The sequence below is a fragment of the Taudactylus pleione genome, unplaced genomic scaffold, assembly GCF_031769625.1.
Source record: "Taudactylus pleione unplaced genomic scaffold, aTauple2 ptg000070l, whole genome shotgun sequence".
Lineage (NCBI taxonomy): Eukaryota > Metazoa > Chordata > Amphibia > Anura > Myobatrachidae > Taudactylus > Taudactylus pleione.
The window spans coordinates 19,567,850-19,586,886 of record NW_028284472.1 but is presented as its reverse complement, the minus strand read 5'-3'; the positions used below and the strand labels follow the sequence as shown (position 1 = coordinate 19,586,886).

Genomic DNA, 19,037 nt, shown 5'->3' with positions numbered 1-19,037 from the left:
ACATTTCCCATTACAATTATGGGAAATGCGATCTGCTTTACTAAAAATAAGTGATACTGGGGATTGGAGTAGAATTTTACTAATTCTACTCCAATTGCCCTGTAATAACTACAGGTGAAACTAAAATAATGTGAAAAGGGTGTGAAAACACCCCTTTTCACTTTATTTTAGTAAAAATAATGTTAATAAATAGAGCCCTTAGTATTGACAGAGACTGAAGGTGCGTACACACTGGGCGATATTACTGAGCGACTGCACAATTACGACATCGTAATCGTGCACAAATCATGCACTTTTATGTCGGAAACGACCAGCGATGCGCACTCCCGCTGGTCGTTTACGACATTGTCCATCGGCTGAACATGCAGCACAATCTGCCGATAACGACAGTTTGGCATGTTCAGGAATGATGGAGTGTGCCTGCACTGAGCGACTGATCGTTCAGTGCAGACACTACAGGGGATCAGGAACGACGGTACGATTACGATATCGTAATCGTACCGTCGTTCCTGATCGCCCAGTGTGTACGCACCTTTAGAGACCACAAAGTAACCGTGCAAGGAAAGATCTGTGCAACAAATACGGTGCGGAGGAACCCAGCGTTGTGCATGGACATTCTCGGTGGGTTTAAGCGGGAGACACGCAGCGTTTATTTGGAACGCATGGCAGATTTTGACAATACAATTCCAAAAATAAGATTTAGATCAATGCAAAAAAGCCGAAAACCACGGCAACAAACAGATTTGCCAGATGTGTCAGATGAACGATTTGACCAACGATTTGAACTATGAACGATTTTTGACTGCATTAAAATGAATGGAATCGTCCAAATCTGACTGCAAACACATCAGATGTCAGATATCGTTATCTGACCATCGGGAACGCGCATCGTTCAGACATGTCAGATTTTCCTGCAGATATGAACGATTTTTTAAATCGTTATCGTTCAGATCTGAAGAAAAATCTGACCGTGTGCATGCACCATTAGTCTGACTCCACAGGACTCCTAAATAACCCGAATTTGGTTCCCGTTACAACACATCCGTCTTTGCGCTGCATTCTAAAGCCGAGCTGAACATGCCTTCAGTTAAATAACTTCGTATTATGATTTTTTTTTTTACTTTAACGCCCCGACACTGCATAGAGCAAACACATTACCCCAGATAACCCATCACCGGCTCGCAGCAGAATGCCATAAGTATACCCTGTACGCCCATGATCAGCGCAAGGAGAGGATGTCTGCAGATTTTTGCAATTACATTGTATATTTTCAGATCCAGGGAACAGCAGTTGGATAGAACATAACTTTATAGATCTCGAGACAGTATTTATCTCTTGCACTTTGCTTTTCAGAGAATCAATAGATGGAAAAAAAAAAAAAATTATTACAGAGTCGATAGAAATTTTTTTTTTTCCTTTTAAAAAACAAAAACCACCTTATTTTTATCCATCGGCAAACATGACACCTGTCTTTTCCCATGACGAGCAGAGTGGAGTAATTATTCAACACATCTCCCCCTCTGGCCGACAGAAGTTTAAAATCAATATAGCCCGGGGAGGGAGAAGAATAATAATTGCAAGAGCACATTTCTGTTTGAGCATCATTACCTCCTGGCTCTTTGTCTGGATTGTACTCCAAAGCATTGCTGCAGATCAGGTCAATGTCCAGTAGGAAGTCTTCTACCGTCATGTAGCGATGCTTATCTATTTTGGTCATTATGGTTGAAAGGTCCATGGGTTGCCGGATGACTTCAAGGTAATCTGAAACCTTCGGAAAAAAAAAAAAAAAACCACGGGACGCTGTTTAAAAACACAGAACTGGAGAGAAGAGGAACAGAGGAACCGCGCACACAGATTCCACGAAGCATAAATGCATTAGGCCATCAATGTAAGCAGCTCATGCGAGATAAGGCATGAAAAAAATCTATTATCGGGCATTATGTAGCCGCGTGTTTGTCTGGTACATGGGAAGGACATGTCAGGTCCCGGTGTACATGAGGAACTGATGCACCATGACATTAGACAGGATGATGAACTGCATGCAAGGCTCATGTTACACATTTCACTTGGAAGGCAAAAAAAAAAAAAAAAAAGATAATATATAACAAATAATATAAAAAGCAAACATAACTTGGTATGAGGAGCTTGTGATACTTCAGACTAGTGCCATCCAGTGCGCAGTGTTCTCAAACACAAGCATTATAAGACAACACAAATAGTACCGGGGACGCCCATCTGACTCCAAGGCATAAAAAGTGCCTATATACATATGTAGTGTGCTGGCTTTAGGAACGGTGTACACTTAGAGGGGGTTGTTGGTGTGTAGGAGTGCACATCCCTCCTGACTACTATATAGGCAGGAAACCAGAGAGTTATCAGATTGTTGTACTATAAGATTCAGTATTTCCCAACAATGAATGGAGAGCTACCAGCTACTTGTACCTGGATCTGAACTACGGGTAAGGATCGTTCAGATACATTTAAACATCACGTTCTTGCTAAGCAACAAACCGCCCCCCTCCCCACAAAATATATTATTCACACAGAGTAATGTAAAAAAAAAAAATCCCACCACCTACAATTGAAATCTGATCCTCACCAGATCCTAGACTTCTATAAATGGAATCTCTCAAGGATACTTAACTTTTTTCTTAATCAATAAGTTAATATGAAGAGGCCAAATGAGAAATAGGAGCACCCTTCTTCCACATGACTAAAAAGGGTAATGTCAGCAAGGTTCTAATCATCGAGTGATCTTCATGATGAGACCATCAGAGAGGAGAGACCTCAGCAATGATCTCAGACGACATGGTGGCTGCTCAGTCTGTAAAGCATTATAAATGCTCAAGAAAAAAATAAAAATAAATATGAGCCAACATTCTACTCTGACAAAAGATGTATACGACTAGAGAACATTAAAAAACAGTTGCTCAGCTACCCAGAAGTGGGTGTCCCCACAAATGCGCCCCAACACAAGAGCGTACAATACTCAGAGAAACTGCAGAGAACCTGAAAGCTACAGTTAACAACATGCCTTTGTCAGCACAATAAATATTAAAAGTACCGTCAACCATCAAAACACTTGGTCTTTTTGTGGAAGAGTAGCTGGGAGAATGAACAAACCAAGACCCCTGGCAGATGGTCGCTGACAGAGAAGACCAAAATCGGAGTTGTTTGGTCCTAATGCCCAAAGCTGTGCTTGGACAAAACCAATCACAGAATATCACAAAAACCTCATAGTAACTGTTAAACACTGTGGTCGAGAGGGGTAATGATTTTGGCCCTGATTCAGAGCCGGACGCTCTGACCAGAGCGCTCGCTCTGAATCAGGGCCCACCTCCATTAATATGGAGCGTCCTCCTGGACGCTCGTATAGCTGTGGGTCACCACCCACAGCATATACGAGCGTGCAGGATGATGGTCGCGATGGTCTTGACCATCGCGACCATCGAAACTGCGAGCAAAAGCCTGCGGTTGAGTTTTTCAACCACAAGGCCAGGAGTGATTTTGGCTCTATCAGAGCCAAAATCACTCCCACTGACATCATTAGTGATGTCAGTGGGGCCGGCTTCAGACGGTAGGCGTTCCCTTGGGAACGCGTCCGTCTGGCAGGCACGCCCCCGACATGCCCACCAAAGGGGGCGTGCTGTCAGTCAACATCGACAGCACGCCCCCTTTGATGAGACACTCCAAGCGAAGGAAAGTCCTTCGCTCGTCGGGTCTCGCGCATGCGCACGACGGAGCTCCCTCCGTCGTGCGCATGCGCAGTGCGGACCATCGACCCACTTGCGAGCGGACAGCCGCTCCAGAGTGGGTCTGAATGAGGGCCTTTGTGTTTTGAAGCTACAGAACCTGGATGACTCAAAAATGTTGATTGTACAATAAACTCATCTTTAAAATACTCTTAGGGAAAATATGTGGGGCCACCTGTCTGACAGCTGAAGCTTGACTGAAAGTGAACCATGCAGTAGGACTATGATTCCAAGTGCACCACCAAATCTACAACTTAATGGCTGAAACACAAGAGGTTTTAGAATGGCCAAGACAAAGTCCAGAAACTCAACCCCATTTAAATACTGTGGTGGGATCTTTGAGAGTTTTCATGTATGCCCGTTTCTAAGGAGGGGATGGCCAAAACGTTTTTCGCACAATGCAAGACCGATCGACCTCAACAGAAAATAATGACTTCTCGTCATTGAAGCTAAAGGGGGTTCAACAAGCTACAGAATCATAGGTTGTACTTATGGCTTCTTCCAGTTGACTGTCATTTATTCAACAAAATAATAAAACTAAAAATCTGCTACATACTGTTCGTCTCATGAAGACGAGCAGGATTACATTTTAGGATTTCGTTTACATTAATATGTGATTGTTACGAAGGGGGATATTTATCAAATATTGGAGAAGTTGCCCAATACTGTAGAAATTGCCCAATACTGTAGAAATTTCAAACTGTTTTATTACAGGCTGTGCTAGCTACAGGTAGAAGCCGATTGGTGGCTAAAAGAAATATCGCCACTTTATTCTCTTACCAAGTTTTGATACATCTCCCCCAAAGTAACATTTCCCATAAGTGTAATTGTAGACTCCGCTACAGTTCTCCTTTAGCAAGTAGTGGTCCATCAGCCAGGAGGTGAGCAAATTCCACCACACCCCCTGGGGCACGAGTTCCTCAACCCCCTTCCTCTGTACCTTAGACAGGCCATGCTTTAGGGATTTACTTACTCATGCAAAACTTAAAGAAATACTTTACCACTCAACCAAATAATCCCTCACACACTGGCACTTCAGGAGAGGGCTAAGAAACTCAGATATATACAAGGAGTGTCCATCTTGCAATATATATTTCAGTAATTGGCACGGGTCTTGGAGTCAGTTGGTGACCCTAGATTGCACGGACAGGCACAGAAGCGGAGTTTTGTTGTCGGTAAAATAAATTGTGTCAAGAAATGTGACCGCTTTGGTAAAGGTTTTAGTAAATTCTTAGAAATGTAGTTGTTTTGGTAAAATGTTCAGGATTTCTATGCATACACTGTTTTATTGTGTAACCCAGCTGCTTTTTTTTTTAAAATGCCAATTTAAAATCTCATTCATCTCCACCGTGAGTCAGCAATGGTTGTACAGATGTGTCCTCATACACTCTTCCTGCAGTCGCACCAAACAGGCCCTCTTGGCACGCCAGGTCCTCTACGACTCGTCTAGCGCCAGGCGTCTTTTTACGCATATTTCTGCCCAAAAAAGTGTTTTAGGGGAAAGTTCAATTAGCTGCGGTAATTCCCTGCATGCTAATTGATCCCCCGGGGCTATTCCATTATACCCAAAGGCAGCCAGCAGGCTGCACTTAACAGAGATTATTTACGTGGTACTGAGCAGACCCAAAAAGAAATCCCTATAAATAGCATGTTAACGGGTGAAAAGACCCTGTTAACGCATAGGTCTGTGAACTTTTCATGAATCGTACATGTTCACGCAAAAGTTAACAGATGTTAAAAAGGGTCTCGAGTGTAAAAGGGGCTCCTATTGAATAGCCCCGAGCGATAGATCCTGAGGCTATCACCCTTTTTCACACCGGTTAAATTAACGAGTCTAAATGAATCCCTTTCTTAGTTGCAATGTGATTTGACTAGGACGCACCAGGAGACTGCGCGGATTAATTTGATATGCAAAACTTTTATATCTGTGGGCGAATGAGTCTCAGTATCTGTATACGAAATGCTACGATGCAGCGGACGCAGCTTTTTTTTTCTCCGCGCCAAAGTTTCGTTGTGCTTCATATACAGACTCAGTGGCACACAGATATACAAGTGTTGCACATCAAACTAATCCGCAGAGTCTCCTACGACATCACAATGAGCCTAAAACGCATTGTAAGCTAAACAGATTCCTTGTGCTCGCAAAGTCGCACTGGACCAGGCGGCTCACTCGCGCCAGGCATCTCGCGCCACATGGAGTATTCATGTTAGATGTATGAGGACATATCTGTATGTTGCCAGGTTCATCAAGTATATAGGTTACCTCTAACTGTGGTTACCAGGCGGTCGCTGGTTACACATAATGAAAACACAAATAATGCCCAAGATAATCAGGTAAATCTCCACATTGTAGATTGTAAGCTTGCGAGCAGGGCCCCCTTACCTCTCGGCCTGTAAAAACCCAGTCTTGTTCTTGTCTGTGTTCCCAATTTTAAAACGCCATGCGTATGGCGCTGTATTAATAAATGCTAATAAAGATTATCACCTTCCCCCAATAGTGGAAACGAGTAATTTTTTTCAGCTTTATCCTCGTCAGAACCATGCGATTTAATTAAACCGGTAATTAGTCCAACTTATCTCACATGGGTAAAGTGCGAACACGCTGCCCATTGAGGTTTATGGCTCATAGCGTTCTCCTGCACACTGATGCAGGAACAGGCCGGCTGGGGAAGAGATGAAAGTGCTGTGGTTAGGAGAATGGGCTTGCTATGGACAAGATCAGCATCCTACCTCATATTGCAGCTGTTAGCAATATAATGCTAGTACTTGGTAGCCAGAAAAACAATCCTGATGGAGGAGACAATAGGAAAAGGATGGTGGCACCACAGTGGAAGTACTAGCGCTCACATTGGTATACTTGAGAACAGGATGTTAAACCCCATTTGATAGGGCATGCATGCCCTTAGTGTGCGCTTATTCTGCACGGAATGCACATTTTGGTGTAATCCCGAGGTTAGGGAGAGGTTTAGGATTAGGCACTAGGGAGAGGAGGAGAGGGGTGAGTGGGGTTACTGTTCGTACCTACCAGCAGGTGTCTGTATCCTAATCCTGTTGGGACGCCGGCGTCGGGATTCTGATGACCGCCGGTATCCTAGGTGCCAGCATCCTGTTGCTTTAACTGTCTTATAAGACTTGGGGTCTCACCTTCCCCCATGACTAAGCAGCACCTGGTATACACTAGGGTATAAAAGTCCTACGCCAGGATGGAAAGGTGTGTGACGGGCACAAATGTTCAGGATAAAAGTGCCACCAAGATGTTAAGATTTGAAAATTTGTGTTTTCATTATGGGAAGAACCAGATGGACAGATACTTGGACTCGCAGTGCTAAGGTAAGGAATGATCTAGAAGTAATTTTAAGGGTCACACCAACAAGCGAGGTTGGTCTGTGATCGTCTCTCATCAAATTTAGGGTGACTGCAATCATTGTGACAGCTGTGAGCTAAGTTTAATACAATCCGCTTCATTGTTTGTGCATTACTGAAACAAGACCTCTTCAATATCCACCGGTTTGCTGAAGATGTTAAAACGTTTATCGGTGGCCAGTCGCTTGGTGACCTCTCTCAGGAACAGTCTCAACTCCCTCAATGTATTTTCCTCATGGTCCTCCATCCTTTGCTTCTCCACCTCCGACAGCTGGGAGGGGGCAGGTGGTGGTGCAGGGGGTAGAACTTCCAGAGATCGCAAAGCTGAAACACAATAAAGTCATGTTGGTCATCGTAGGAGCACATTAGACTGACACCCGCACACGTGGCCACACAATTTGATTTATTCTAAGATATCATGCAAGACCCAATCAGATTGTGAAAGTGAACTAAAGCCTTTAGGGGCAGTGACGGCACCATGTTGAAACAATTTGACCAAACCAATAACTGTGTGCGGCATTATAGGTGTCAAACACCAGGCAGTACAGTAACAGTTGAGTTATTTGATTTTAGAAGTTTAACGGCATTTGTGCCAAGTGGTAGTCCTTAGCACTAAAAAAAAAGTGTGTGTGGAGGATGAGTCCAACTCATCCTTAGCACTGCAAGGTAAATGTGGCAATCAGGAATTCAATAAAAACCTTGCACTCTTTCAAAGAATGTTTATACAAATTCTACTGTCCCAGCAGGACATGGTAGCTGTTGGCAGGCAAGACATGTAACGACTTGAATATCTATGACTGCCACCGGATGCCCAACATTCAGCCAGCTTTTGGAAACTTTATGCATCCTCCTCAGGAAGCAGTGAGATGTGGGGAACAACTTCTGCAGACCCCATGGTTCGTTCCTTAGAACCGCTCTATCATGGTGCTGGGTAATATCCATGCAGCTGCTACAGATTGATTGAGGTATGGCCATCCAATCAGGATCTGCAATATTAACACCTCATCTCTATACACACACACAGCAGCTCTGGGTACACTATACCATATATTAGCCGATCTTTCTTTCCGCGATGGATTGCAATGAACATTGTATGGTGTGTATCCCCAAATCCACCCAATTCATCTTTTTAAGATTTGGGTGGTCACATCTTCCCATCAGATGGGACGATGCCATTAAGCATGCAACGATAGATTGCCTCACCGTACAGCGGATCATGCAGTAAATACAGTGATGTCATATATCCTAACAATTCATCGCTGTGTCGGCACATCCCTGCGGTGTGTGGCCAGCTTTACTCAGCTGCTCTGTTGAGGACCAGACAAAGACTCGTGAGAATGTAGCCTATACATTCCACATAGTGTCTCAGTGATGTCACCAATTACTGCATTCTCTTAAACAGTTCAGATCTTCAAGATCACTCCTCTGACTTGAGCTGTGCCCAATGAGCAGGGCCCTCCCTACTATTTGCCTTCATGTCTGCATTGGTCTACGCTGTATGTACCGGTTTTATGCATGCCCTATGTTCCGCGCTATCCATCACTGCTGAGCACTGGTACAACTTACATATCAATAAAAGTTACAGTAGTAATAATAGCAGCAATACCACCACTGTGCATGGTAGGTAGTTAGGTGCAGGTTAGGCTCCGTTCAAGGATGGTCATGGTGGACGGGATATACCTGATATTTAAACGAATCAAAGCAGAAAGCCAAAATCTAAATTATCCAAATTAACACTGCAAAACACCTATTGTTTAAATAAATTCAAGAATCTACCCCCCCACCCCCAATTAATATAGTTTTTATTAGTTTATTGCATTTTTAGGTCACTGTATTTTAACCACACTTCTCCCCATTGTCAACATTACACAGAAGCTGAACCAATTCTCTTTGATGCTTCAATTAATGATGCTATTAGAGATTCCATTAAGAACATAAACTCGCTTAAAATGACTCTTAATTAAACCTAACGATGGATTGCAAAATTTTATGTCGTCTGTTGCAAACGAATCACCCGTGTAATGAATGAACCCAGCTGAGAGAAACGGGTTATGTGCTACCGTTATGTTGGATACACTTTGTTCAGGCGCCTATAAGATGCACATAGCTGTATACACAGGTGTCTTACATACTTCTACAACTTAAGATGATGAAATTGCCTTTATGGTCAGTGGATTGTGACTGTATGCCTTCCATGCGGTGGATGATAATGTATTTATCCTGCACACAGAAGGTTTTGATAAGCTGACGCCTTTAAAGGGTCAGGATTTTCATAGCCAAGTACTGTGTGGCATGCCTCGGAGATATATACCGGGGGACCTTATGCTTGCTTTATAACAGCTGCTGTTTAATAGGTTAGAGCTGGGAACGGAGGTAGAAATTCCATTTTATTGTTATTTACAGGCGGCTAATCTGCAGCATATTACTGTAGGGGAGAAAGAATTGAACAATAGGTGATGGAAGACCATCTTGGGAAAACAACAAAGGACCCTTTTGAAGTAAACAATTCTACCAAACTGTTAAAAGTACAAGAGAAAAAAGTACATTAATCTCTGCTGCTGAGTCTGGCCATTTAATTCACACTCCTCACAGGATGTTGCCAAAAGGCTGTATTAGTGAACAAGAGATTAATATTTGAGAAAAGAAAAATGTAGCATGTCTGTGGCCTAGTTAAATATGCTCTTTAGATGTAAAACCCCAACATATGTTGGTTTAATAAAACAGCTTCAGTACCAGCTTGTTCCATTCAGCCAGTCAACTGCAAACAGGCAGAAAATAAGCCTGCTGGACAGAGCAGCTAGCACATATAACCCTGTGTTGCTGAATATTTCAATGTCCTGCTGCCAATAACTCCCAGAGAGACTTTCTATTGGGAATTGTGTATTTCACAACACTTGGCCCTCAAGTGTCAGCATTAGATAACATACTTAAAGCCCAGGTCACCTAAAATACGTTGCAGAAAGTAGCCGGACTATAGATAGACACTTAGTGTTAGGCACTTACCCCGACGGGTAGTGTTAGGCACAGGAGGGAGAGTTAGGCGCCAGGAGGGACAGTTAAGGTCAGGCACTAGGAGGGAGGGTTTAGGGTAGAGATAAGAGCTAGAAAATAAACAATTACATGTGTCGACCTTTAGCGCACAAGTCCGACACTCTCTGAGCCGAAGCAATAGCCAGAAGGAATATAGTCATCCACGTGAGCCTACGAAGGCCCACCAAATCCAAAGGCTCGAAGGGAGGTGACTGAAGAGACAGACACACCAGGGACAAGTCCCACGGAGCCACCGGAGGAACAAACGTGAAGAATGTACGAACATCTGGCAGCAAGGCATTGGCTACCTTGCTGCCAGGTGGAGTATCTTCTGGGCAGGAGTCAGTGAGGACTTCTTTCAATTGACTGGAGAAGATCTAATGAGAGGCGAAGGTGCTCCCTGAGCATATCCGGAGATCTGGCTAGTATAAGAAGATAGTCCAGTTAAGGGAGGATTCCGATACCCTTGCGCCGCAAGTGAGCTGCCATGACCTTCGTGAACACATGAGAAGCCGTGGTGAGACCAAAGGACAAGGCCCGAAACTGGTAGTGCTTGTCTTTGACTGCAAGCCGGAGGAAACGCTGGTGACTGAGTCAGTTAAGCACATGTAAATAAGCATCCTGGATATCTAAGGAGGCCATGAAATTCCCCGGTCCCAAGGCCAAAATGATGGAGCGCAAAGACTCTATACGGAACTTGGGGACCCGCAAATACTTGTTGAGGGATTTGAGGTTGAGAATTGGGCGGAAGGAGCCACTGGGCTTCTGAACCAAGAAGAGATTGGTGTAGAAGCCACAGCCCCTTTGATACTGAGGGACAGGAACTATTACCTTGGAGGCTAGTAGAGATTGAATTGACTCCCGCAGTGCTTTTGCTTTTCCGGGAAAGCCTGTGGTAAAAAAAACAGTGCCAGTGGAAGCCTCCAGAAAGTCAGAGGGTAGACCTGGGAGACTACGCCGCAGACCCAGGCGTCCGACGTGGTTGTCACCCAGACGTCGGAGAAAAGCAGAAGCCAGCTTCCCACACTGGAGAGGCCGCCCCTGTCAATGGTTAGGCTTGTCGGCTGGTTTGGCAGCATGGCGTGTGGTAGGCCAGGACTGCTTATTCTGGGCTTGGAGGTCTTAGAAGAATTCTGGGACCTTGAAAAAGACTGCCTCTTGGCTTTCCTTTGTGGGCGAAAGGAGGATGCTCAAGCTCTAGGGGCTGCTGCCGAAGGTAGAAACGCTGTCTTGGAGGCCACCACCGTGGCCACTATTTTATCCAATTCTGGCCCAAATAAAACGTCAACAGAATAAGGAATGGCCTCAAGGGTCTTCTTAGAGCCCGAGTCAGCATGCCAGGAGCCGACACAGAAGAAGCTGACACCTTGGAAGTTAAGATGCCAGTGTCAAGAGCCGCTTCATCCAGATAGGAAGAAGCCTGCTTGATATGCTCCACCAGTGGTAACAGTTGGTTGCCATGTACCCGACGTAAGGCCCTCCTCCATGGCATCCGCCCAAGCGCCAATAGCCTTAGCCACCCATGCAGACGCCATGGCCGGACATGCGATAGCACCTGCATGTGCATAAATTCCCTTAAGGATATTTTCCAACTTCCTGTCCGTCGGATCCTTGAGGGAAGCCGTATTCGAAAAAGGAAGGCTAGAACTATTGATAAGACTGGCAATGTGCACGTCCAGCGGAGGAGACTCCCATTTTCTACACTTCTCGGCAGGGAGCAGGTAAAAGGACGCAATGCGCTTGGAGACCTGAAACCGCCTGTTAGGAGCGGTCCAAGCCTCTGCTAGTATTTCCTCAAGCTGTTCAAATTAAGGTAGCTCCACCGAGACCTATTTCTGACGTTTGAAAACAGGCGCCTTTGGTCTAGACTGCCCTAAGGCAACAATATCTACTTGAGGGAGAGGTTCCTCCTGAACAGACGAGGCCTCATCCACAGAAGCACCGGAAAAATCCTCCTCCTGGACAATGGAGAGTTCCAAATCAGAAACCTCAACCGTCTGGGGGACAGAGCGCTCACATCTTGACGGTCTGTGTCCAGAAGTACAGTCCCTATCCAGCATTTGCTTAAAGGTGGCAGACACCTGTGCAAAGCCCTGCACGGATTGTGAGGTGGTGTCCATCCATGGGTGTTCCAGCACCGGCAGCTGCAAATTAAATTGCATAATAGGGGCGGCTTGGATCCCCAAAGCACTAAGGACAGGCGAGGGAGCTGTAAGGCGATCCACCAACTGCGATAAGTTGGTCGCCCATGTCAGTTCCTGGTTGGAAGCAGAAGGAATGTCTTGCTGCGAATAACGCCTGTGGGGAAAGACCAGAAGAACAGTGTCTACATGTACGCAGCAAACTCCTTTGGCGATTTGTTCTTTGAAGACGTGTTACCATGTTCCAAGAAAAGTCCCACGCACCAAGACAGCGGTGTGCAAGGGAACAGTGCACTGAATGTAGGGGCCACACAAATATAACAATGAGTGGGGCAACAGAGGGAGATATAACCCCTTTCACAGCTATAGTAAGAGACAATAGTGTGAAAAATGTGAAGCAGCACACAGTCACATTCAATGCAATAATAATAATAGGCAGATAATGCTCAACAATCCAACCCCAGTCACCTGGAAGGAGCTATACAGTATAATCTGACCAGAGGGGAGGTAGACAGGAGCCAAACCTCTCTGAAGGCAAACTGTAGCCAGCACCTCTGTAAAATGGCAGCTCAGCATCTGTGCAAGTGAGGAGGCGTAAACCCATGTCGGGAAGCCTCCATGAGGGATCACACCATGGGCCGGGGAGGGGCTAACGGGGAAAGCCTACCTCCCCCTGCTGACCTAGATCTCCCAGGGCAATGCCAGCTTACAGATGCCGCCGGCGCTCACTTACAATGCTGTTGTGATGCCCCCGAGCTCTCCTGTCCCCGCTGCCTTGTGTGCCGGCGTCCTGGCCTCCCGCTTCGTAATCACCGTCGGTGGTCTTCACACTGGCGGTGACCGTCGCGCTTGATGCCGTTCCTACCTTTAGTTACCCCCAGCGTATGGCTGCGGTCCTCCGTGTGCAAAGAGGACCTGGCTGAGGTCACGGACCAACTCGCCGACGCCGGGGGTTGGTGGAGCGGCAGCGCAGACGTCCTATAGGACGCCCAGCGCTGCCTCCTCAATAAAAGAAAAAAATAATAATTAACTGAAGAAAATATGAGGCTGTTTGGTGCCCGGACTCCACCTGTCAGCCTATACCCCAGCGTAGTCCCTGTGTCCCCTATGGACTGTGATGAAGAAACATTGTTTATTTGATCAGAAGACCTTGAATTCTCAGGAAATACCATTAGTTTACATAGACATACCGGGAAAATATTTTGCCAAAAAAGGGTGTTCTTTTTAATTGGCATTCCAAGAAAGTGATCCAAATACAAACACTACTAAGAAACACTAAGAGGTTTTTGCTGTGGCAGTCATCTACATTTACAAAAACGACTTTTGGAACACACAAAAAAAAAAAAAAAAATTTCATTTGCGAATAAGAATGCATTTTTGATGGCTTAAACAATAACGACTAAGGGACACATCATATAATAGAGGGGACCATCTTTTTTTCAAATGAGGGGTTCTCAGTTTCTAGGAGCCCACAATAATGAAGAGCTGGGCATTACAAAACTCCTTTTCCCATCCCTAGACTGCTTAATGTTTTATGCAGTGTAGGGTGTTCATGTCTTGTGATCACATGTACACAGGAAATCATTTTTAAGGTGTCGCTCTGATTGAAAGAGGGGAAACCAGAGTCTCTAGGAGCCAGGATGGGTGAGGTTGGTCACTTTTAGTGCCCTCTTTTATGCCATGACTCTTCAGATTTTCCTGCAATAGTCGCTGAGTGCCAACGTGCCCTGTGATGTCATCGCCCACCTTCCCCTGCCAATACAGGAACAGTGCATTATTTGAAGATATTTAACACCATAAGTGCTAAGGGGGGTCATCTCCAGGACTATAAAAAGTATATGTGGAGTCCCACTCATCCTTAGCACCAAAGAGGTTAAATAGTGGCAGACAGAGCATTTACAATAATTCCACTGTTGTTGAACTACAAGTTCCATTATGTCATGGCAGATTTTGGAAGTCAGGACATGCTGGGACTTGCAGCAGCCGGAAAGCTTGGAATCCGCAGGTTGGCAGATTATAGTACTAAAACACTAGACAACACCATCCTTGGCCCGAGATACTCACCAGCTTTTTTCCTTTTGGGAGGTGGCTTGGCTGCCTGATTGATTATCAAATCCCGGAAAAAGTTTAAACGGTCGTCTTGATTAGGTTTGGAAATGATGAAAACCTCTTCATACTGAGCCCTGAAAATACACTTCACCTGCAGAAAAGCAATGCAAGCGTTACAAAGCTGTGACATCAGGCTCTAAAGGTAACACCAAACAGTTTCAGTACAGAACAACATAAACACACCACAAAAGGCAGGACAAACGGGTTAATTCCTGCGCGTGTTCAATGCCAGATTACGTGATTGGATTTAAATTGCACATAAAGCAATTGTAAACAGGGAGTGCTATGGAACAACTTGCTTCATGTAAGTGAGTGTCTAACAGGGCACCCAGAACAGCTAAACTAAATCCCACCAAGTCATTATGACCTCATTCAGTTTGGCTTCACAGCCACAGCACAAAAGAACAATTCAATAGGTCTGCATGCATTCCAAAAAGAGGTCTGCATGCATTCCAAAATACGTAAATGAATAAATTAAAAACATATGAGGCTCTTCCATAACAAAAACATTACAGGAAAATGAGAAAAAAATAAATAAACAATCCTTCATTTGTTAGGGAACTGGAGGTATTGCATTAGGTCATTCATTTAAATAGTTTGCGGAGGTCTTCAAGACCATGAGTTAAGTGGATTCTTCTGCTGGCACACTGACTGGTGGGCTCGGCTGTGGATTATATTAAAAGGGAGTTCCCCACACACTGCAGCATGTCGAGTTCCCATGCACTAGATGCACGCTGACCACAAAAAACATCAAAGTTCCTTCATCGACATCCAATCACAAGCAGCCAGCATGGGAAATAACTTATCATTGGCTGAAGGGAAGTCCTGGGGACTGACAAATCAGATCACTCAGTTGCGGCTAGTGTGCAGTTTCGTGGTGGGAACTTTCCAGGAAAGTGGATCCTGTAGCTCTGGCCTGGTACCATTGATCCAAGTTTGGGCAGCTTAAATAATAAACCCCAAGGGCCAAATGTGTGAGTCGGCGGCATAGCCAATAGATTTAAAGCAGCGATTGGTTTAAAAGGCAAAACCAGGATGATTATACCTTTAAACTAATTGCCGCTTTAAATCTAGTGCTGATCTCACCAGCTCCCACAAATGGCCACTTGGCCCCTTAAACTTGGCCCTAGACTGCCTCAAACTACAGATGTGTCCTCGCAGTCCTAGCCTCAATATGCCATGTGACGTGAGACGCCAGGAGCGAGTGGTATAGCAATTTAGACTCAGTTGCACGGACCTCTCCGGTCGGCCCTCTTCGTTCAACAAATGCACGCCACCTCTCATTCCAACTGATTATTTCCTCCCACCTCCCAGATTTTGCCTGTGCTGCTCCCTACCTTTGGAACTCTCTCCCTCTCCGACTCTCCACCTCTCTACAATCCTTCAAACAGTCTCTGGAGACCCACTACTTTATCAAAGCCTTCCAGCTCTCATCCCAATTTGCTGCTACATGCTCCTTCCTCCCTGTCTACCCAATCTGTGTCACGACTGTTTGTTTGCCCCTCCCCTTTAGAATGTAAGCTCTTATGAACCAGGGCCCTCTACCCTCTTTACTTTATTTTAATCTACTCCTTACTCCCCACGAGGACACCTAACACCTGGTTGCTTATTTGGCAGTTATGGTCGCTAATGTAGCAATGTATATTACCCATTGTATTGTACTATATTGTATTGTACTGTAAGTCCATTTATGTACTTTGTAAGGTGCTGAAGAACACTTGTGCCGCCATATAAATAAAGAATAATAAAATACAAGTGTCGGACATCAAATTAATCAGTGCAGTCTCGTGAAGCGTCTTAGTCGCATCACATCGCGACTAAGATAAATTCAAGTACAAGTGCTCGGGACCTGGCGCGCTGAGAAGGGCTGACTGGCACAAATGCGGCAACAGTGTATGAGGACACATCTGTAACCCAGGGTTGGAAAAATGTAATGTTTGGATTTATCAGTAGTTTTAAGTTTTCACTGCCCTGCATATTAAGTCCTATTTACTCCAACAATTTGTGATGGGGACATTAGTTCCCACTTCCTAGGTGCAGTATGAAAAATCCATCGAGAACAGTGAAAGACTGAGAAAATGAAGCCGCAGAGAGATCTACCTTAATGCTTGTGTGAAAGAAAAATATCTTGGCTTAAGATAATCAATATAACACTGTACATTTAATTTTCTACCTGAAGGGAGACTTAACTGACTGCGACAAACCACTAAATCAGCGGCTCTATTATTGAAGGCTTAAATCAACAGGATGCCAGCAGTATCGGCATGTGGAAAGGTGTTAATGCAAAGGCCGTGTGATAATATCCGAGCACTGCGCCATCGGGACCAGGCAATAACACGTGTAGTGTTTTCTGCATCATCACCGACTAAAATGTACCAGTCAGGCGGCAGAATCTGCAGGAGTACAATGCCAGAAGTAGGATATCCAATATATAAAGTACATGTCAATTGCAGACACTGCAGACCCATCACATGGTTTAAAACGCATGCATTGCGTACGAATACTATGGGCCTGATGAGGCAGGGAACGCAATAGCAATTACGAACGCTGTTGAGCGATTGTTTGCCATTGCGCTTGGGTACAAGCCGCACTGTGCGATTGCATTGCGATTACGGAAGCAAAAAAGGAATCCATCGCAAAGTGAGCGACAGGCTGCCAGCGATTGGGTGTGGTCGTAAAAAAAACCCCACAGGAGTCTGTCCGTTTGAACATGGTTTCATGGGCGTGCATAAACTAGCCACTGCGATTGCATGCTCAGCATCAGAGCGCTCTGCGCGCGAGGAGACTTGCAGTATCGGCGGCTGGTCAGACCTTGTGTAAATCCTGCGCGACTGCTCGATGTGAGTCGATGGTACCGATTTTTATGCAGAAGAGCGACATTGGATGGATATGAGAAAACCGCAGTGGGCGTATTTAGGTCGGCTGAGCAGGGGCAGGCATTAGCATATTTTCGAAGCCGTGTTCCGTACGAAATCGCAGCTGCGAGTGCAATTGCGTACGCTGCTGAATCGGGAGCTATGCATTTAGCGTTAGAGAATACTGCTGCCTAGAATACGGCAGGCAAAGTGAGAATCACTTGTGAGGAAGCCTGTGTGTACAGAGCATTCGCAGCTGACGGTTTGTGTAGACTATGCATTTAAAAGGCTTTTGGGAATGCTTTAATGTAATGCTGGTGTGTACGAGGACTAAGGGCTTGTATGATAGCAGCTTCCTTTGTGAACAGGAAACAATGAAATTCTACAGTGAGGAAACCCTCCTACAGAGAGACATTAATATGAAAGGGGGTACTGATACTGTTCCCAGAATGTGTCATTTGCTGCAGAGCTGCCTGCAGGGAACTGCTTATAGTTTCTTCTTCAAAACGCTTCATGTACACAAAGTAATCAATAATAAGAAATATAGAGAACGCCTCCACATATCAGAATGTAAAGGACACTGACGCAGAAACCTCTGAATGAAGGAGGAAACGGCTTTCTGTGTAGCGTCAACTGGTTTCTTGCAAACGGTCTGGAGTTTATATAGGCGGCCATTTTGTCTGCTGAACCGATAACCAATCAATTTACTAGAAACTATGACCATCAATGAGTCACAAGGATACTGAATATTCACTAGGAGCTGGCGACCTAATCGAGCACGAGACAACGGATGTGCTTCACTGCTAGTAATCTCCTAAGCTGCAGTCTCACAAAATGGCTGCCACTACGGGGCTGAGGTGACCTGAAAAGCTATTAAAATAGATTACTGGTTAACATTTCCTTTTATACATATTTTGCATTTAATGCTCTTGAATTTTGTTAAAATAAATAGCTTGCTTACCTCCTCCGGCAGTTCCCCGTACACGGTTTCAGAGGTAGACAGTAATAATATAGGAGAGAACGAGGGGATATCTTGCAGAAGCGTCAGAAATGTAGCCCTGACCGTCTCGCTGACCGCCTCCCACCAGTCGCCAATGTGAGGCATGTAAACAACACTGGGTACTGTTCTCCGAGCTTCCCGGAATACCTGGCAACAAGACAAATTGTACTGTGACATGGCCTGGCGTACGGCGACAACTAAACCAGCCTGGAGAAGGTCTAACACCTCTGTGGACTCATTGTAGCCTTAATTATTGGTTAGTTGCACCCTGCTACAGAGTGTACCCAACATACTGCAGTTACTGCAACGTCAGACATAGAAAGGGGGTCAGGCGTTTTCTGCATATGCCGGGACCCTGTTGAACTGCGTGTCTGATCTTATCATCGAGTTTAGAATCACCATGTGCAAAAGAAAGTCTTAATGTAACTACATAAATACACTGTCCTCTACATCCAGACAGTTTTCATCTACACTGCCACTTACGTGTGAGTATACATTATCATGATGTGTACACAATATAAAAAAGGAAACTGGTATCCCCCCCCCCCCTTTATAACTCAAACTCACTCATTAACCCACCAACTTTAATTTTGGGTGGCATCATGCCAGATAAACTGATACAACGGGTCTCGCACTACTTTACGTTTGGGTTGCGTTATCCACTGGAGGTGGTAACCACCATAACAAAAAAATATGAAAACCTCTACAGTTTGGGATCACATATTTGAGGCGAGCGATGACCTACAGTAGTGTTCATTCTAGTACTCTGCACCTGACACAGCCCTGT

The 19,037-nt window shown here is 45.0% G+C and overlaps 1 protein-coding gene across 7 annotated transcripts in view; it reads right to left on the bottom strand.

Annotated features, from left to right (window-relative positions):
- ATAD2B (ATPase family AAA domain containing 2B) overlaps positions 1-19,037 on the bottom strand; it is a 123,076-nt gene that overhangs the window by 23,185 nt on the left and 80,854 nt on the right. For 4 of the 7 annotated variants that reach the window (XM_088467294.1, XM_088467297.1, XM_088467296.1 and 1 more), the window contains exons 19-22: positions 18,212-18,397; positions 14,351-14,486; positions 7,243-7,439; positions 1,609-1,768 (exon numbers count right to left, since the gene is read on the bottom strand). In XM_088467294.1, the coding sequence (XP_088323420.1) occupies positions 1,609-1,768; positions 7,243-7,439; positions 14,351-14,486; positions 18,212-18,397 (679 nt within the window). The remainder of the gene's footprint in view (positions 1-1,608; positions 1,769-7,242; positions 7,440-14,350; positions 14,487-18,211; positions 18,398-19,037) is intronic. The other 3 variants (XM_088467295.1, XM_088467298.1, XM_088467300.1) reach the window with 1 other exon arrangement.